Consider the following 22,592-nt stretch of genomic DNA (forward strand, 5'->3'; position numbering starts at 1 on the left):
CAATTTGTTCAGATGCATACACTTTACAGCAATGTACCACCATTCTTACCTCAGCCTTGACTGCACGTAATTACCCCAATAGCCTAGTTAAAAAGCAGATTTCCTGGGCCATCACAGCCAATCCTTGTTCTGCTGATCCCTCCAAAAAACAACTTTTGAAGCACAGCATTGTGTAACTCAGCATTATCGTGGTCTGGAATGTGTTAATCAGCTACTTTGACAAGGCCATTATTACCTAAAATCATGCCCTGAAATGAGATCCATTCTGTCAGAAATTTTGCCCACCACACCTAGAATAGCTTTCCGTCTCTCTACCCTATGGAACCTACCCCTGTGACCATCCCTGCTGTAAGACTCGCCCTATGTACCCACGTGCCACCACCTAAAACAGCCCTGTAACTGCAAAACATATAAGATCAAAGAGAGAGCTGTCTGCGAAACGATACATCATACATCAGCTGTTATGTAAACACTGTTTGGCCTTATACATCAGCATGACTACCACTAAATTATCAATTAGGATGAATGGGCATAGGCAAAGGGTGTGTACTGGCAACTCGCAAAATCCTGTTTTAGAGGATGCCCAACAACATGACATTTGTGACCTCGGCATCTGTTTCACCACATGCGCTACCTGGATTCTTCACGCAGAGACCAGTTTCTCAAAACTATGTAGGTGGAACTCGCACTACATCACGTCCTCGGTTCTCGCTCCCCACCTGGCCTTAATTTATGTTAATTTCTTCTGTCTCAGCATTTCTTCTCTGTAACTGCTCTTTGCTTTACTCTGTTCTAGTTTTCTACTTCTTTCATTGTCTTTCCCGTCTATTTCTCACCACTCCCCTCCCAGCTCTGTTACATACAATGCACTTAGCTTTTCACTCTTATTAACTCGTGCATGATCTTAATGCAGTAATCTATGTCTACGTATTACCCTGTCTTGCATCTTTAAGCTCTCAGATATTCAAATCTTCTCTGATGCAGTCCCCAACAATCAGTCTTTCTTTCTCATCCCATACGGTAAATCTCCCCGCAGTTCTGGGTGACTTTGTTGAAATCAACCCCTTTTCCTAGATCTCTCCAGTCCTTTTCCTTCACTACTCTTCCCTCTCCTTCAAACCTTCTGCCTGAAGATGGAGCCACTGGCTCTGAAAGCTTGCCAATTACAACCATCTTTTACGTGTGTGTTCTGTTGTCACTTGGTGAGTAGATTTTTTTACCTATCCTATTAAATAATTTTTTCAATAATTGACTGTTTTTGTTGTTATAGAATCTATGAACTGCAAAAGGTTGGTTACATATCTATAAATGTTTGTGGTAATAATGAACTCAATTTACATAAATTTGTCACAGAGTGCATAAAAGTCAATATTTGTTTCAATGTGTTCTTGGTTGACTCGAGACCTGTACGTAGTCACCTATTGTCTTGTGAACTGTGAATTGTGGGATGATATTTGTGAATAACTGTGTCATGATTGCCACAGAACCACTTAATGGCTATGCTTCCACTGACAATAATTGCAGTATGTATGTACTAGTCTTGTGTTTGTGAAATATAAATAGAAGTTTAAAATAAACTGGTCATTGCTCAAATATGATTTAAGCAAAATAAATGTGACTATAAATCTACTTTAGGTATGTTATTGAAAAGTAGGGTCACCATTCAAGATACTTTCAGACTATGAGACAGCAATTCTGCATGTGTCACAAAGGAACTTTACTCTGAAATCAGGTTAATACATTTACAAATGGTGCCCCACCTCTAGATCACATTATGGGAAAACTAGCATGAATAAGAAATCATGAGCAACAAATTTAAAAATCAGTGGTAGTGAACAATTTGTGTGTGAAATGTGTTGAAAATGGGACAGGTCCCTGTGTTAAAGTAAAAAGCAAGTATAAAAATCTGACATATTTGGAAGGGCCACAAGAAATGAAATGTATAGCAGTGTATCAAAAGTTAAAGAAAGTAATAAGGAGTCTGGTGAAAGTAGTGATAATAACAGAAGATACATTTGTAACATTAAGTCAGCTTTGAACAATATTCCAGCTTCAGTGCAAGTTTGTTTACAATATATATTAGAAAATGTTCCTGAAAATTTGAGTTTGGAATTAAATGTTCTTGGTATTGACTTGATGTAAAAAGAAACTGAAACTGAAATTGAATGTAAAAAACAGATGGACTTTGTTGTTGTTGTTTTGAACTGATTTCTGATATGAACCAAAGAAATGGTGGAGATGTTTGTTGTAGTTCACAAAACAATTATGGTAATGTAAATGTTGATAACTTCGCTAACACTGAAAGAGAGTGTATGCAAGTAGTGAATGATAACGTGTACAAGTTGACATTACTGTAAAAGGTTATTGAGTTACAGAAAGTATTAATGACATGACTATATAATGGTGAGACCAGATGTGTTCCGATAGGGAATGAAACTGTTGAGAAAGTGCGATGGAGGAGTGTAAGACTTGTGTTGTTAACAATAAGGTAAATGAAATGCAATTAGTTGAAACTAAAGTAAGTATAATTGAAAAAAAAGTGTATAGGTAAGGAAAGAAAATTTTGGAAAGATAAGGATTTCTAAAGTAAATAAGAATGTTGTTAAATTATGTCCACAATGGTAGAAGTTGACAATGGTGTAAACGATATGCAAAAATTAGTTTTCAATGTAATTGTTGAGTTTTATGGAGTATTAATCATAGATGATGGAGTGTTCAATGAATTTGCTGTTGGTTTTGTTATCACTGCAACTGACTTGAATAACAAGCCTAAGATCTAGATGGAGGAGCATGAGTCAATGTAACTGTGGACCAATAGATAGGTAGCGTGTTCAGTGAACATTTGTGAATATACTAATTGGTAAGTAGCGCCTCCCCAAGTGGGTAATTCCTTTATTTCCTTGGATCACTGTGTTCTCCAACTCCCCTATCCATAATTTGTAATAAAAATTGTAATCTCTCACAGTGTTCATTTCAGTGTACCCTAATGTTTTGTTTCAGTGAATGAACTTTTATAAATCAACAAATGTTAAAATATTTGAAGATGAAGGGTTAGAACATTATTTTAATGGTATGGTCACTAAAATTAAATAATCTCTTGTTTTATCTTCAGCTATAGTAATAAAGCAAAATTTCTGTAAAATAACAAAGTTCTTTCAGTACAAAATAACATAGAAATTGAGGTAAGCCAAAAATTAAAAAAAAAGTATGTGAATTTGTTAAAAAGCATTACTGAAAAAATTAAAGACAACTGTAAGTATGGAAAGCATTAGTTATTGGTTTAGCAGCAGCAAAGAAAATGTGTAAAAGTTCAGTTCAGTATAATTTGTTATAAATATGTGGTAAGCAAGCACACCTCATGCCCTCCCTGCCAACTGCAGCATCTCTGGCCAGATGGCATTCCGGCCACAAATACTGTAATTGGCAGTTGTGTGTGTGTGTGTGAGGTGTTCTTGCTTGCTTGCTTGTGTGTGTGTGTGTGTGTGTGTGTGTGTGTGTGTGTGTGTGTGTGTGTGTGTGTGTGTGCCACCTCCCTCAATACCCACATCCCCCACATACATGGTCTGTGTGCTACTGAACATTTCCTCAGTCAGTGCCCACATGACTCCAAACCTATGACATACTTCCTGCTCAACCTAATACAATTTTGTAGTTACTAACAACTACTTCACCTTTGAGAGGCAGACATATTAAGAGATTAGGTGTGTGGTCATTGGAAACAACATGGCTCCTTCCTTTACCAACCTTTCTATTGCTTGCTTGGAGGGGGCTTTCCTGGTATCCATAAACCTTTAGCCCCTGGTTCAGTTTAGACACACTGCTGACATTTTTGCCATATGGCTTCATGGTGAAGTTGACCTTTTAACATTCCTGGAACCTCTAAATACCTCCTCCCAATTAAATTCCATATGGTGCTATTCTGAATCCAATGCCACTTTCCTTGATCTTAACCTCATTCTCACACACTTTTGTCCACATCAAATCTACTAAGAAACAACAGTACCTACATTTTGTCAGTTGCCATCCTCTCCATGTCAAATGTTCCCTCCCATACAGCCTTGGCATAGACAGACTCTTTACAGCAATACACCACCATTCTCACATCAGCCTTCACTGGATGAAATTACCCCACCAGCCTAGTTCAAAAGCAGATTTCCCGGGCCATTACATCCAATTCTGGTACCGTTGATCCCTCCAAAAAACAAATTTGGGGCACATCACTGGTGACTCGGACTGTAATGTATTAATCAGCTATTTCGACAAGGTCATGGATTCCTCAAATCATGCCCTGAAATGAGATACATTAGTCTGAGATTTTTCCCACCGCATCTAGAATAGCTTTTTGTCACCCTCCCGATCTCCAGAATATCCTTGTCAGACATATGCTCTCTCTCTGCACCCATCTCCCTACCCTGTGCTCCTACCCCCATGGCCATGCTCACTGCAACACTTGCACTCTGTACCCTTCTACCACCACCTATACCAGTTCTGTAACTCCAAAACATATACTATCTAAGGAAGATCCACCTGTGTAACGACACAAGTTGTATACCAGCTGTTAAGTAAACACTGTTTGGCCTTTTACATCAGCCTGACTACCACCAAGTTGTCAGTGATATTGATAATTATGCTGCCATCCTGGGTCTACAAATTCAGATAATCTCATATTTTAACCCTGTTTTGGTTAATTTTTCTTGTGGATAAAGATCTCAGCGACTGTTCAGTTTGAGGTGACCTTTACAATCACTGGCTAATGTATATCAGCATCTTATATTCTTCATCCCACCTGATGGCTTTTTCCAATGTATACCTTGCTTACCTACATCCATGCCTAATTTTTCGTTTGCCACTGATATGAGGAAGATGTCTGTGCCTTCTGCCTCATCTTCTGCTACACAGGACAGCTGCTGCTTATTTTGCCTTTGATAATGTTTTCATTTGTCAGTCACAAAAGACAGTTCTCAAAACTTGTGCCTCTGCTCATAATCAAACACAGTCCTTTTTATGGAGCTAAAATCTGCAATATTTCTTGTGAACATTTCATGAATTTTAACTGAGAGTGCTACCATTACTGCATCTGATAAAGTGCTGACATTGAAGTTGGGGGGAATCTTTGTTGTGGAGGACAGCATTCGTGTGGGAGCAGACCTGTTTTACAGTATCTAGAACAGAGGCTCCGCCTTCCACCATAGGCTGGAACAGGTCACCACAACTGCTGCTGCACTGTAGCTGGACATGCTGTTGTTAGCTTTCCTGTTTACCATTTCTTGCAATGTAGGAATTTGCTGAGTACAGAAAATGTAGCAATATTCTGAAGAACACTACTGTTTGTACAAGTTCCATTTATACTAAACAATAGTACTTGACAAAACACTTTGAATTTCACTGAAAATTTGTGATATGTTCCACTACAAAGATCATCTGGTCCCTACTCCAAGGTTTGTACACATACAATCATCCTTTTTGTAAAATCTGCACCATGCAACTATCTACTGTCACTCACTCAAGCCTTATTATTAGTAAATACTACAACACCAAACGCAGGGAAACAAGTGAAACCATGCATGCTCTTTAACAACAAACATGTGTTTACTAAATGGTATTTTATATAGAAATAATGACAACTAATTGTCTGAGCATGTAAATGAACATAGAAGAACTACTTGTGTTAGAAATACCCAGTATTCTGATACTGAACATGCTCCATCTACTCATGTGAGCTGGTTCAGGCTGATGTCACAGCAAAGAGGAAGCAGCCAGCTCATAGTGAGTGAAGAAGCAGTGGGAAGGGCAGGTAGGTACATGAAACGAGGTAGCTCCACATGAGAAACTGCAGTCAATTAATCTATTCTGTGGACACTAATGCTGGGCAGCCAAGTGCAGATCATTATATTTCTCACAACTGATGCAACATTATGGTGAATGTCATTTTCAGACACATTTTAAATGGACATCAACCTGCATTTCATGACAGTTTTTTCACACATTAATCATACAATCACTGGATGTCAATAAAAACTACTAATTTTGCTTTTCACTAAAATGCCAATGTCAAGTACCACTTTCTGAGTATTCTTGATTTGACAAAGAGCTTTGAAGTTGAAGTCTGCCAGTGAGCTTCTGTGGGTGGATTTCATTCCCTTAAGTGAGGAAAGAAGTTGTTCACATATGTACGTCCAAACATCAACATAATCATATCTGAAAATTTGTAAAATCATGGAAATTTCTGTTGACAAAAATTTTTATACAAGTCCATGAGACTTATTTAATTATGAAGCTTGTCATGCAAGTGCCTGTCATAGTGTAGGTCTGTACATTGTTAATACAGCTGGGCATCATGCACTGACATACTGTAAATTAATGTTTGTATGTCTGACCTTCACTTTGAAGTTCCTAATCCAGCTATCATGCTGATTTTTATCTACTTAAAATGAGCTATTCACAAATTTAAACATTGCTCCATTAAGTACACAGACTTGCATCTATAAGATTAGAGAGAACATAATAGACAGTTATTCCTCTGAAGTCAGTGTACAGTACACACTTTTCCTGTGATATACAACCACTACATTTTACTGCAAGCACTCACCACATGGCAAGAGAGCACAAGTGCTTGTGCTCACCTAGCCACCTCCTAACAGGCTTGTACTATATCATAACTCATTGGACTTCAGTATCTGCAACATTACGTGGACTGTTTGGGTCCTCCCTCACAAAACTAATCTCCTTGAACTCCAGATATGGGAACATCCTGTCCAACATATCCTCGCATCCTGGCACCCTGAGGGATTTAACATCAGTTCACATATTACATTCTCAAGTTGTCAGCTCCCAGCAAATAATGCATAAGTAAAGCAGTGGGTTTCCAGATCTGGCATGTAAGCACTTTGTTAGAAAAGTGCACTTTTTAATTTAAATTTTCTTTCTTTTTTTTACTCATTTAATTTTTGTATTAATTTTCAGTTTTCATTTTCATACATAAACCCCCCCCCCCCCCCCCTCCCACCAAAAAAAAAAACTTTCTTGTTCTTTTTGGTTTCCCCAGTCTTCTTTTCCACTTTCTTCCTACTTCTGATTGCACTAATCTCAACTGCACTATTCATTTTGCTTTTCACTTCTCATGCTGTCCATCTATGGTCTCTGAACTGAAACTGGTACAATGTACAGTTTTCGACCTCCAACTCTTTCTCGCTCCTGTCTCTTAATTTTGTCTCCCCTCATCCTGACAACAGGTTGATTCCTTCAATCCTGGGGTGTGAGTGATCTGCCCAACCTTACTAACCTTCCCAAATACACCCCTCTGCATTCCATGAGGAAGAAACTAATAGTTCCAACAGCTATGATAGTTTTTTTCTGTTTATTTATATATCTAATGATGGTAGTGGAATTTCACCTTCTGCAGGTCAGTGCAGGCAAGCCATTCTGTCTGACTGTACTGAGCAGAAGCTTGATACAGACAAACTAAATATTCTTATGGATTTAAACATGGCAAACACAAGAGTCATAGAAATTAGAAAAGCTGTTGCATGAAAAGGCAGGTAAAAATATACCAAGAAAGAAGCTTCTTTGATGCTACTTTGTAAATAAGCTGTCTCATTAACCAAATATCTTGATAGCAACTGCTCAAAGGAGGTTGTGATATGAAAAATCTAAGGTAGTAAGAAGAATTATATTGCATTTGTCAAGCTGATAACAGTATGAAAATTACAAAATTTGGGGAAATAAATATTTTGCATGACATACATGTACTTCAAGCATGCTATGAAGAATATTTTAAAAAATGGATAGTACTGGAGTAATACGAGATACGGCGAATATACCCATTTAACGTTAAAGAAACACAATAAACAAATACAACAAAATAATATGTATTAATTTTTAGTGACAGCATACACTGTATTACAGTTTTAGGATCTGGTCTCAAACTCAAATACCTGTCTTTCATGAGTCATGTATTATGAATAACAAAACAACATTGTCTGTAGAATAGTAAGAAACAATTTTCATATTTAAGTAAATGTCAACTTCTACCCGTACCTCATCCCAAAGTCATAGTGATCCTGCTGAGATAGTTGTTCACTGCATAGTTTATACATTTGCACCATCTTGTTTGCAAGATTCTTGGATGACTCAAAACCTTCAGAATAAAGGATTACTTCTGCAATAAGAGCTGGAAAGGAAACCTTCCATCATCAAATTTATCACTAATTTCAACTGTAGAATAAAAGAGATTAATGAAGTAAGCAAGGACAAAATGAATATATTACGGTATATAAACAAGGAATAAATAAAAAAATCATCAACAGACTATAATGTTTGCTTTGACAGAGTATCTGCCATCTGCCAACTAGCATGTGTTGCTGCTGTCAACAAAGAATCCCATGTACATTTTTAAAAACTTATATTTTGTAACAAATGTTTAATGAAAAAAGAAATCTACATATATGAAACAGCAATAAACCAGGAAACTCTAACTGTTCAAGGAATTGAGCTCCCATGTGTGTAACAGCTTCAAATTTCTTTTACAAATTAGTTAATGGGTTAAGAGAATTATTTAGAAATAAAAGAGAAGACTCACCAATAGGCAGAAGTGCTGCATCACTGATAGGTACACAAACATAAACAAAATGTACAGAACCTGGCTAGCTTTTGAAATGTACCTCCTTCTTCAAGCTTGTACGAAGAACACACACACACACACACACACACACACACACACACACACACATGCACACTCCTGTCTCCCTTCATTGTGCTCAGTTGAGTGCCAGCTCTTTCCTGGCCCATGGTGAGTGTACTGGGGTGAGGTGGGGGTGTGGAGTGGGGGTCAGGTCAGGGTTGGAGAGACGCCAGATGCAGGGAGGGGTTGGGGGGGGGGGGCATCTAGCAGCTTGTGGGAGAATGGGAAGCCATCTGTGGGGTAGAGGGTTGGGGGAGGGGAGGGGGGGGCAATCTAGTAACTTGTGGGAGAATGGGAAGCCGTCTGTGGGGTAGACAGGGGTGCAGTTAGCTAGGCAACCTGCCCAAGGTATCTGGTTCCTGGATAGTCAATTAGCAACACAGAAGCAATACAGGTATGCTAACAGGATCTATACAGGGAATAGTTAAATTTTAAGAGCACTGCTGCATTAATTTCACTTTTCCTTTCTTAATAATTTGGACTGAATTACTTTAAGTTTACTACCCAAAACATATTAGATAAAATGAAATGAAAAAAGAAATTCTCTCAGTCTCAGTTCATATATACCTTCAGAGTATGATTTATCAGTGGATCTTAAGTAGTCTAATTACTAAATTACACAGACCAGGCATGCTGCCTAATGGAAACACCGAGCCTCATGTCACACAAATGGAATCATTGCAAGTTTTAAATTCTTAGTAGGTCATCATCATATGATATGAATATATTACCATCAAAAAGATGTAGAATTTGCAATCTTGATCATACTATAGTTTATATGAACACATAACCTATTTCAACTCTGCAGCCATTGTCAGGTCTCACCAAGGCAGCAACATAGAGGATATGTACTCTTTAATGGTCAGTTATTAACTAAGAACAATGTAGGAAAAAGACAGACTGCTACTTACCGTAAGGAAGACATCTTAAGTTTCAGACAGGCACAATTAAAAGACACTTACGTAAAGCTTGTGGCATGAGATGCTGGAGTTGGTGTTCATGTGGGTGTGTGAGATGTGCTTGCTTGTTTGTATGAATGGTGTATGTCTCACTTTTGCTCATAAAGACTGTGGCCGAAAGCTTTATGTAAGTGTCTTTTAATTGTGCCTGTCTGTAGTTTAATGTGTCTTCTTTAAGGTAAGTAACAATATATTTTTTCCTACATTGTCACATTGTTTAGTTATTAACTACTCATATTTTGTTTGGCTGCCTTTACAAGATCTAATGGTAGCTGCAAAGCCAAAACAAGTGATCTATTTAAATAATTTAAATTGTGATCAAGACTGTGAATGCAGCAGTTCATTTTTCATCTCCACAGTCTCCTCCAAATGCAAAAGTGAACTCACATCATGTTAAAGACCAAAAAATAATAAAAATACAGAATATAATAAATTTTGACATTGCCTTTGATTGCACAAGCAGAGCAAATACATGTGCTGGTGTGAACTATTTTGTGATTACATACCTCTGCCAGCATCTTCATAACATAGGTAATAAGGTCTACTTAATATAAAGTAGACTGGCAACATACTCTTTGTATAATAGTATACACTTGCCCCCTCTACCTGCACCCCTATACATTCAACCTTTTGACTTGACAGCCTACTATGAACTATCAAGATATATCACATTGTAGTTAAAATTTCCCCTTAAGAGTTTCTCTTTTTTTGCTGAGCAACAACATGCCAAAGCTGAATACTTGACTGGTCAGTATTCATCATATTAATATAGACACATATAACTTATATCCTGATAGGCTAGAGTGCATTTCATACTACCACAGAACTATTCAAACATAACAAAACATATTAAGTCAGTTCTAAAATCATGAAATCAGAAAATGTTAACAGGTATTCACATAGTAAGTACTGTCAACAAACAAGGTTAACAACTGAGTTTTAAATGCACTTGTATCCATCAGAAGCATTGTCAATGGTGTAATTACAACAAGGATGTTTCTATAATAAGTTTTCAGTAAAGCAATTACATTCCAAACTAGAACTGATAAACTGCCAGCTAATTCCTTAACAATCATAAAATATCAAGTTGAGCATAATTTTCATTTTGTATTAGTAATGTGTATCATTGCCCTGTAGCAATATGTAAGCTTGACCTGAGAGTATATTTCCTTATCAACTTCATAACTTTTCAGATTCTCATGATATGTCTTCTATAGAAATTAACTAAGAAACATATTTTTATTGTTATTATCTCATGTCATTGGCTATTCAATTCAATTCAGTTCATTACATAAGTATAAGCTGTTGCACACATTCATTTTTCAACAGTATAAATTGTACTGTCATTCCACTGCAATTCTCATTATAATCTTAAAATTTCTGCATTGGGACAGCGGTAATGTTAAGCACAAAATCACTATTTTTTTAACAGTATTGTTAATTGTGTTTCGTACTAATTATTTTCATAAATACATTTTGGTGTCCTTTCAGGAGCTTAGGACATTGTATCACTGCTAATTCATTTGGGAAACAATACTTTGACTGCTCCCAGGAGTAAAGCCCAAATAAAAATAAGTTGTGCATTCAAAAGGGAACCCTCTTCCTTATGCAGTTCCCAGTGCTCCCATATCCAATCAAATATTTATGCCCCTCTGAAGACTTAATGTAGAAAAAAACTTATAAAGGATACATGATCTACTGGTATAAGGTTTGTAATACGTTTTCTCCCAATAGAAAGGTAATGGACTATATTAAATAAAATTCATTTGAAGAAAATGATATGGTGCATTGCTCATCCTCAGTGAGCGATGCATGCTCTCATAGGGTTCTTAAAACATGAGTTACAATAAAGCTTATTAGAACAGATTTCAACTAGATTAACATATACACAATATAGTAAACAAATATAAAAATCTGTCCCTATATAATACTTACCTTCAAAAAATAATGTAAAATGCTACTACCCTGCAAAAATGTAACTTAATAGACAATCAAATTATGCAGTGAAGCAATCAAACAAAAGAAAATCAAAGATGGAATAATGACAATATTGTGAAAAGGATAGTAGCTACTCACCATACAGGGGAGATGTTGAGTTACAGATAGGCACAACAAATGGCCAAAATGGACATCACTTGAATCAGACAACACACACACACACACACACACACACGCACACACACGCACAAACACGAATCAGACCTCAGACACAAATGACCACTGTTTCTGGCTGCCAAGGCCAGACTCATTATTCCATCCTGGATTTTCCACTGTTTAATTTAGGTAACCATTGTATCTAGGTAATCAATCCAGCATTATACTTCATTTCTTACCTCAGGCTCTTACACTATTTGTATTGAAGCATACTACTTTTTTGTTCTTTTCTTTTCTTATATATAAGCTATATGTAAACTGAATGAGTTATAGACACCACCAAAGGTAAATTAACGAGTTGTTTTGTGCCAAGGATAATGTTTTCATATATTGTTAAATATCTGTATGAAACAAAGTAACAAATATGCTCTTCAATTTGTTAATTTATGTATATTCACCCTTTTGTTTCTGGAAATGGTAGTGTACAGACATATGCATGGATCCAACATACCAGTATTATTAAGAATGTGCATTTTAACCATTCATTAAAAGTATTATAAAAAGTTATTAGAAAAGGAATATTTATTCACACAATTATGAGGCCAACTCCTATCTGTTCATCATTTCACTTGCTGCTGAGATCCTGAATCAGTAGATTCAGTGCAGACAAGAATAAATACGCAGTATCTGGTGGAGCGTTCCTGCATCAACATTGTCACAATTGAGACTAAACCCAATGGAATTAATGTGAAGGTAATGAAAGACTTGATAGTTACATACTGAACTTGGTTTAATAATATTTAAAATATTGTGCTTTGTGTGACAGATCAACAATTTCAGTGGTTGCGGTGATTATTAGGTACCGTACACTCCTGGAAGCAGCAGTATATAATGCAAATTATGTTTATTGACCTTCAATGTAATGATGTTAAAGGTCTGTTGGTGTTGGTATCAGTTAAAGTTCAACCAAGATCGTGCACAGACTCATAAATTACCTTCAACATTTTGTCAACTATTTTTTCTAATCAATTTCTCCAATTATTCAAGAAATTATTCATCCATTTCCACATATCCATTCATAATGCTGATGCAATAGACAGATACGTTTCTTAAGCTCTGCTGGTAATACATAATAACCTGAACAGAATGTAACATAAGGATTTTTGAAAATATGCCATCTCTCTTGTAATACTGTACTTATGTAATTTGTTTCCTCTATCTTGTGTTCAATCACATGATATGATGGTACGGTATAGCACAGGAAGCTTTATTTGATTTTTACTACCCACATACATCTGTGCAACTGCTGTGCAGGATTCACCAAAGCAAGATATTACAAATGTAATCCCCAACAAAGGTTCTTGCACTTATCTGACTAGTGGTACAAGATTCCATCTATCTATTTTGACATGAATTGTAATTTACAGTGTTATGCTCACATTCTTACACAACGTGTACTTCATGTTTCTGTGGTTATGTCACATGAGCCTGTTCATATACTTCACCCACTTCTTAAAACTATATTCCTATTTCATTTGTCTTATGTTACACCACAAGATATGATAGTACAGTGTAGAGCATTCGAATAGACTTACAGAATAGTTTTTACTAAAATGCATCCATATGTGCTGCTGTGATGCAAGATTAACCAAATCAAGAAACTGCTAATGTATGTCAATCCCAACACAATAGGTTTTCTTGATTCTGTGGTTATGTCACATGGAAGTGATCAAGGCCACCCATACAATACACTGTAGGGGGTGCTGAATCTGTGGTACTGAGTATTAATAATAATAATAATAATAATAATTTTATTGTCATTCGGCCATTACAGCAATAGACAACGTCATATACATACTAAAATACAATTAATAGTTTGAAAGAAACAACAGGTTTCTTGTTAACATTATAGTATTATATTACAGTTGATAAATTCTCTTATGTCATAGAATGGGTGGAGGACTAGCCAGTTATGAATTGTTTGTTTGAATAATTGTTCAGGTAATTCTTGAACAGATTGAGGAAGTTTATTAAATAATTTGTACCCCATGATTTCGTAGCTGTTGAGTGACTTTGACAACCTGTGGTAAGGAATATAGAGGCACCTATTCCTTCTTGTATTGTGGTTGTGTACATTTTCTCTGGTTTTTGTTTCTGGTAATTTCTTCTTCGTATAAATTAGAACATAGTATATGTACAAGTTTATAACAGTCATGATTTTCTGTTCACAGAACAATGGTTTACAGTGTGCCTTATATGCAGAACCAGTAATTATCCTAATAGCTATTTTTTGCAGTATTAATATGTCATGTACACAGCTAGAGTTCCCCCACAAAATAATTCCATATGTTATTATACTCTGAAAGAATGAAAAATAGGATGTTCTAACATATTTTTCAGGAACACAATCCATAAGTCGCCTTAACAGGTAAATAACTCTTGACAATTTACCACTAATATATTGTACATGTTGACCCCAAGATAATTTATCATCAATGTATACCCCCAAAAATTTGACATAACTTGGATCATCTGACAGAAGCTTGTCTCTAAGATTACAGACCATCTGCTGTGTTTTGTTTTCATTCAGCAGGGATCCATTTGCCTTGAACCAATAGGATGCTTGGTCAATTGTCTTTGCTGCACAAGTTTTAAGGCTATTGAAATCCTCACTAGCATGAAGAAATGTTGTATCATCTGCATACAACACAGTGGTGGACTTGATAAATGACGGCAGATCATTTATCATTATCAGGAACAAAAAGGGGCCCAGCACAGATCCCTGCGGAACACCTACCTTGACATGCTCTATACTCGACATTTCTCTCCCTACACAAACAACTTGCTTACGATTCTGAAGATATGATTTTATTAATTTAAGGCTGTTATGTCTAATGCCATAGAATTCCAGTTTTTCTAGGAGTGGCTTATGCTTTACACAGTCAAAAGCTTTGCTTAGATCACAAAATGTGAGTTGAGCATAGCCCTTATCCTCAAACACTTGATGTAAGTATTTGACTACAAAGTCTATAGCATCCACAGTAGACAACTTTTTCCTAAAACCATACTGAGATTCACTAATTATTCCTAATTTTTCAAAATAGACAGATAGCTGTTGGTAAATTACACATTCCACTATTTTAGAAAAAGCTGGGACTATGGAGATTGGTCTGTAACTGCAAGGTGAGTCCATATCTCCCTTTTTATATATTGGAATTACCCTAGCCACTTTGAGTTCTTCGGGAAAATATCCTTCAGATATGCATTTATTTATACAGAATGTTAAGGGGTACACAATATAGTCTATTACTTTCTTTAGTAAATTACAGGATATGTCATATATATCTACACTGTCTGAAGATTTCATCCGTTTTACAATGCTTAGGACATGACTAGGTGAGACCTCGGAGAACATAAACGTACCTGTGTCTGTTGGTGTTCTGCAAACATTTTGAGAAAGTAACTCTGATGAACTGATATCAGGTTTGATTATAGTATTTCCTACATTTTCAACAGATTTAATAAAGAAATCATTGAATTTTTGGGAACTTATATTAATTTTTTTGCTTCTTACATCTTTAGCAACACCATTTATTAATTTCCATGCAGCTTTGCACTTATTTGTGGAATTATCAATGGTATTGAAATTATGTGCTTTTTTGGCTTCCACGATGGCTTTTTTATACTCATTCCTGCATTTTATATAGGCTAATCTGGCATGTTCTGTTTTCTGATTGCTACATATATTGTGCAACACCATAACTTGGTTTTTCATACTTGATAATTGTTTAGTGAACCATGAATTTTGTCTGTTTGTAGCCCTGTTTGTAAAGCCTCTGTCAGTTAATTTGCATTTCTTTATGGTGATATTGTCATTAAATTGTGTCAGAAATGTTTTAAAAAATCTCTCAAATAATAGTTTCCCTGACAAATCAGCACTAAGACTATAACTTGTGTCACCATGACATTGGTTGAACCAGTCTCTGTCAGCAAGGGACTTACAGAGCTGAACAATTTTGTCATCTGTGACAGGCCTGGTGATTATAACTTTTGGGACAGGCTTAGGAATATTACTATTATCAATACAGAACCTACTTGTATAGTTTAAAGATACAGAGTCATGATCTGAAAATGGAAACGCTGTAACAACACATGATTCTTCTGTAGTTTTAAAGTTGACAAAAATATTGTCAAGACATGCTTTATCTCTTGTGGGCCTGTTATTGATTGAGTGCAAATTGCACTGTCTTAAAAGGTTTTTCAACTCAGTCACAGTACATTTATGTGTTGTTATATCAAAATCTGCATTCAGATCTCCACCAATTACTATGTCATAATGCAACCATCTGGTCCCTCTTAGTACATCTAACAGCATGTCCAATTTTTCTAGAAATACATTGATGATACCCTTAGGTGACCTGTAAAGGGATACTATTACTAACTTAAGACTGTCCATAACTATACCAGTGGCTTCAAAGTTCTGTTCCTCACATAAATAATCTAGGTCCAACTTAACAATGGAGCAGCTGAATGACTGATTAATATATATTGCCACACCACCTCTTATATGCAGTTTTCTACAGTAACTATTTGCTACATTATAGTTATCAAGTTTGACAACTGTAAGTACACTCTCTGTAACCCAATGTTCACTCAGACAGAAAATATCAAATTTGTTATCTAGTCCAAAACTGTTTACAATAAATTCTTTATCTATTAGTCCTTGAACATTCAGATAGCAAAGTTTTAAGATCATAATTGTTGTTTATTTTAGATTGAACGTTTTGGTGAGGTGTTATGAAATTTGTTACACTACTTATCTCCTGGGCTGCTTCATCTTGCTGCCTTCCACTAAAAAATCATTTAGACAGACAGGAGGTGCTGTTTTCCGTCTACACGTAACACTTGATGCTGCTTCTCCTGCTGCAATTCTCATTTCTCCTTTTAGAGGCACTATAGTTACTGTTGCTGGTGAAACTTCTGCTGTTGATGCTACTGTTACTTCCTTTTCCACTGCTGCTACTGATAATGCCACTGGTGACTGTGACGCTTTACATGTTTGCACAGTTGTAATTTTTTCATCGTAGGGTGTATCTGCAGATGTTTCTTCCTCATATGCTGTTGGTGCACTTTTCTTTTCTGTTGTCATTGACAGAAAACCTGTTGCAGGTAGTGCTACTTTTACATAGGCACCCACTCCTGCTGTCTTTATCACCTGGAGAATTTCTTTGGCCAGTACTTTCTTGCCTAGGTTGTTTCTGTGCAGTCCATGTCTAGTAAAATGCTCTCTTACTGAACTCGTTGCTTCAATGAAAGTTGTGTGCACAAAACCGCTACAAATCTTCCTGAATTTCCGATTTGTCGCGATGATTTCTTTGTTTACACACGAGTCTTCCGTTAAGTCGTGTCTGTAGGGAATGTTTACAACAAATACCTTCGCCTGTGAAATTTTCCCTAGCGATTCTTTCAGTGTTCTTACAGCAAGGCTGCTTTCATTTTTATAGACATCGTTTCCCCCTCCGATTATGACACAGTTGACGTCGCTTTTCACGGAACTTTCACAGTTTTTCAGCACTTCTCGTAGAGGAGCACCAGGTTTTGAGATTCCAATCACTTTATATTCGGACTGCATATCAGACATGATTGTAGCCAGTCCCTTGCCATGACTCGTCGATAATATGTATATTTCTTCCTTCTTCTTCTCTGTTTCCTTTTTTGTCTCGTGTTCAGTTTTATTACAAGTTGCTCTCACACGATTTTTTCGTTTAATAGTATTTGATGGTAACGTGTTTCTGCTGGCACTTTTTTGTTCAACAGATCTTTCCAAGCAGTTACCTGTTACACTGAGATTTTTTGTCCGTGATTCTGAGCTGTCTGCACTTAGAACATCATATTGATTCATTAGTGGAACACGAAAAACATTGGTATTTAAGACAGGTCGAGAGATTTTCGTAGGCCTAGTATATACACACTCTCGTTTGCCTGTTTGCGTATCTGTGGGAAGGTCCATATAGTCGATCAAACTTTTCAGCATTTCTGCATATTGTCTAGCTTTACTTAAGTCACTTTGCAGTTCTTCCCTCACACTTATTTCGAGTCCAGTGTTGCACATTTCAAATGCAGTTTCAAGACCGTTGCACTCAGTTTCACAGTCACATGTAGGCCTATGTTGACCGAGATTTGCTTCCACGAAACAACAAGAATGATACCATTTATGCGCCACTACACATATTTTAACACCTTTCATCACTTTTTTTGCACATAGCATACAATTCACTGATGGTAATTTACCGATATTCACGGAGCGATTTGCCACTACATCCATGTACGCCGCCATCTTGGATCCATATTATTAATATTTTGGAAGACAAATGGTGACATGTAAGTAGCCATAAAAAGTTCTAGTTCTGACACCATTAAAAACCTGTGTAATACCAACTTTAAAGCATTTTCTTGAGAAAAAATTTTAAACTGTATTCCTATTTTAAGTCATCTATGTAACCAAGTAGGTAAATGCCATATAACTGTGCTGGGAAGACATAAAAAGAACTTGAATAATGGTTCACATTATGCAGTGGTTACGTAATGTATGTTACACAATCCTGCTTATCTTGTCTGTACTTTAATAAAAGCATTTATACATTTTAATGGTGAAGAGTTACATCAAATGCTGCACAGTTTAATATTTCCTATTTATAATAGCTCTACATGGATGCCAGTGTAAATGTACACTGAATCCTTCAGCTGAAATGTGCTTCACTTTCTTACATGTCACTATAGATTTCTTTATTGAAATTTGACAGTATCATATTGAAAGGCAAGGCAGCAATACTTGCCAGTCTATAAACTGTGCTTCTCACAACAGACAGTGCATCAATGTCACAATGGTATGGCTATGGACCTCCTAGCTTTAGATAACCATGCTGTATATATTGTCACCAATTTGCAGTGTCCATGCTATACCACCCCCCACCCCCTCCCCAATATTTCTTCTCCTCTTCCTCCCCCCTCCACCATTCAACTCCCTATCCCCCTCCACCTCCCACTTTTCTGCTAGGTCAAGACATCGCAATTTCCAGTTTTCAGTGCTCAAGTTATTTATATTTTCTTATTCCCCCCCACCCACACTGATTTTCAAGACTTATGTCTTGAGGGAAGAGGGGGATCAGGGAGGGGGGGGATCAGCTGATGTAACTACCGAGTACATATATACAGTAATGTAATAAGGTAAGCATAGTGTAAATAAGAACATTTGTAGAAGTGTGTGACCACGTATTACATAAAATTACTGTAGTTTTCAAATTTTAAAGAACTACTCAAAGAAATTTGTAATTTTAAATTAAATGAAAACAATGGTCTGATACATATGTACGAGGCATCTAATGGTGGCAATGATTTGCTTGCCTTATCTGTGTCTTACTGTCACTCAGTTTAGTTTCTGTGCTTGTTGACTGCCCAACCAGCCAACCACTATACAGTACAGCTAATACTGTAACACATGGCATTGCTCCTCTCCTGATCCTCTGTTTCAATTTCACAATGGAGCTGACAACAGTATGCTTCATTTAAATCTTGTCACTGGTCCTCAGTATGGCACTGCTGGTGGATTCTCCAATTGTGGTTGTCCCCTCACATCTGCTTCACTATGGTGAAAATAGAAGGTAGACTCTCCTGTTGAAACTTTGTCATCATTGATTTTTATCAGTTTCCTTGAGCCCCTCTCCATCACTCTGTGCGTCAGGAGTGTAGTTGGGTTTCACTTAGAAGACATGGACAACATCTCTGCACTTTTATTTTCTTGATGAAGGATCATAATCATCAGATTCATATGTGATGTCTGACAAGTGACAAAGGATACAATTCCCAGTCTGTATCTCACTTGTCAGTGCTTGACAACACAGCACTCTTGGTTTTTCTCCTGGGTATTCAGAGGCCACAAGCAAGCAAGCTGTCTTGTGTCCTCGGCCCTGGTGATGAGGTGTTTCATGTAGTCATCCTGAGAATTGTTCTGTTGACATGGGAAAAGTGGTGTATTCACTGATGTTTTGGCTTTGTGACTGCCAAACAGAGAGAGAATGGTGTGAAGCCTGCACTGACTTGCTCTGCTCTATTTTATCCAAATATCATAATGGGCAGTACTGCACATCATTATCTCTGTTCAACATTAATTTTATTGAAGCATTCTGTGAGACGATTTGTCTGCGGATGGTAGGCAGTTGTCATCTGGTTGGCGATATCACAAACTGAAATTACCTCCAACACTTTTCTTGATTTGTAAACTTTTACACGAGCAGAAATCATCACATGGAGTGCTCCATAGTTCAAACTGGTGCTCCATGCTTCAAAGTGAAGTCTTCTACACGTAAATTTGCAATTTCCTGAGCTTTTTCAGTCGAAACAGCTTTGTTGACAGTGTAGTGGGTGAGATACCCATTGCAATCTATCATCCATTGATTCCCATTTGTTGACTTTGGGAACATCCCCAAGAGGTCAATTCCAATTTGGTGGGATGGTGGTCCTGCAAGTGCAGTTGGCGTGAGATGCCTCAGAGATAACAGCAGAACATGCTCCTATCACTGGCATTCCCTACAGTGGCTCACATAGCGTTCAATGGATCAGTACAGACTTATGACATAATACCACTGTCTGATACTGTCTAGAGCCTACATGATTCCCAGGTGACGAGATGTTGGAGCAGTGTGGAAATACTTCAGGTTATCTGGCTGTACATGAGATGGGATGGCAAGCAACCATTTCTGCCCCATTGGATAATAATTCCTCTTATTCAATGTTCTGTTTCTTAAATGGAATTTACTTTGCTTGGTTCCTCCTCCTCCAACATTTGTATGGTTTTCAGCAATGCCAGTTCTTTGCACCGTTCAGCTGAAATGTCATTTAATGCAGCAACAACTGTGATCTTCTCCAGGATTCTGTGTTTCACAAAATGAGTTCTTGAAAGAAGTTTGGTGCCCTTTTGTTTGCATCTGATTCGGAAAACCAGTGAGACTTCATACACCCAAAGCCTCAGTACCCATCTCACCAGTCAACCTGACGGGTCTTTCAGCTTAGTGAGCCAACACAGAGAATGGTGGTCCATCACATCACAGCTTGTTGATAAACCAAACAATGGCAAGCAACTTTCTCTTGTGATTCTTCCGGCTTAGGGGGGGGGGGGGGGGGGGGGCTTCTACCAGATGTTCGCATCATTCTCACATGATATTTTCATGGCAAAACTCGCTGTCTTCTTCAGGTGCTACCCAAGAATGGTCCTGAGGTGGATCAAGTCCAGTTTTTATACTCCCTACTTGCTCCGCACCACATTGGGTGTTCCCTCCGTGGTCCGCACCCACCATACACAGCTTCCAGGGTTCTCTTTGGTCGTTGGTGTTCCCACTGCCGTCTGTGCCTGGCTCGGCCACTCTCTGGGGTCGCAGTCATCATCTGTAGTGCCTGGTGCTCTGCATCCTGCCTATTTCCTTGGTCTCCATTTCTGTTTCCTGATGGTCGCTTCATAACTAGTGTGCGTCATGTTGAGTGTTTTGTTCGTGGTCTGCGCCTGCCAGGCCGAGTTCCCACGGTCCCCTCTGCTCGCTGGTGTTCAAAATGCTATTCGCACCCACTGCAGCTGTCCTCTGGGGTCGTGGTTGCAATCTAAGGTCTGTCAAAACAGGTCTGTGATGTCTGGTGATCTGTCGTCTCATTTCTGTTTCCTCGGTTTCCACTTCTGTCTCTTTCTGGGTGCTCCGTGATTGGTCCATGCTGCATTGAGTGTTCAGTTTCTCGTCCGGCCCCACCAGGCATGGCTCCAATGGTTCCCTCTGATTAATGGTGTTCCAAACGACGTCCACGCCAGGCTTGGGCATCCTCTAGGGTTGTGGTTGTCATCTCAGGAGTGTCAGGACAAATCTGCAGTCTCTGGTGCTCTGTCTTGTGGTTACTTTCTTGTTCCCCACTCTTATTTCTTGTGAAATCTCGATGTGTTTTGTGTTGAGTTTTCAGAAGTTCAGGAGCAGAACCCAGGCTGTGCTGAGCTGGTATCCATTGTAACAGTGATGAGTGGGTCAACAAAATACCCTCTTTATGTCAGGTTTCATGAGAATTCTGCTGATCTCAGCAGAGATCTGTCCAGCATATGGCAAGAATGCCACCCTCTTCGTCTCTTCTGTTCTTCTTCTGGATCCTGTGGTTGACTAGCAAGTCAAAGCACCTTCTGGATGTCTCTAGATGAGAACCCATTCATGCTGAACACCAACTGTCAGTGTTCTATTTCCATTGCCAAACTGTCAGGGTCAGACAGAGTACATGTTCTGTGGACTAGAGTTTTGAGCACTCCATTCTTCTGTGCCAGATGGCGGCAGCTGTTGGCTTGCAGGTATAAGTCAATGTGTGCTGATTTGTGGTATACGCTGTGCCCAAATGTGCCATCAGCCTTCCTCTTGACTAATACATCCAAGAATGGGAGTTGTCAATCCTTTTAAAGTGGCAGCTGTTGGCTTGCAGGTATAAGTCAATGTGTGCTGATTTGTGGTATACGCTGTGCCCAAATGTGCCATCAGCCTTCCTCTTGACTAATACATCCAAGAATGGGAGTTGTCAATCCTTTTAAAGTTCCATTGTGAATGTTATATTCGGGTGTTGTGAATTCAGATGTTCCAGAGAATCATCTAGCTTCTCCCTGCCATGGGGCCAAATGACAAAGGTATCATCCACATATCTAAAAAAAGCACTTGGTTTAATATGTGGCCGATGTAAGGGTCTCCTCTTCAAATCTTTCCATGAATAGGTTGGCAACAACTGGTGATACAGGGCTGCTCATTGCCACCCCTTCCATTTGCTCAGAAAATTTACCCCCATATGGG

At 37.9% G+C, this 22,592-nt stretch overlaps 1 protein-coding gene across 1 annotated transcript in view; it reads right to left on the reverse strand.

Annotated features, from left to right (window-relative positions):
- Positions 1-22,592, reverse strand: part of LOC126260454 (dynein axonemal heavy chain 6) — a 1,163,459-nt gene that overhangs the window by 665,293 nt on the left and 475,574 nt on the right. The window contains exon 65 of the mRNA XM_049957783.1: positions 8,038-8,170. Coding sequence (XP_049813740.1) covers positions 8,038-8,170 — 133 coding nt within the window. The remainder of the gene's footprint in view (positions 1-8,037; positions 8,171-22,592) is intronic.

Source organism: Schistocerca nitens, chromosome 5 (assembly GCF_023898315.1).
Source record: "Schistocerca nitens isolate TAMUIC-IGC-003100 chromosome 5, iqSchNite1.1, whole genome shotgun sequence".
NCBI classification, from domain to species: domain Eukaryota; kingdom Metazoa; phylum Arthropoda; class Insecta; order Orthoptera; family Acrididae; genus Schistocerca; species Schistocerca nitens.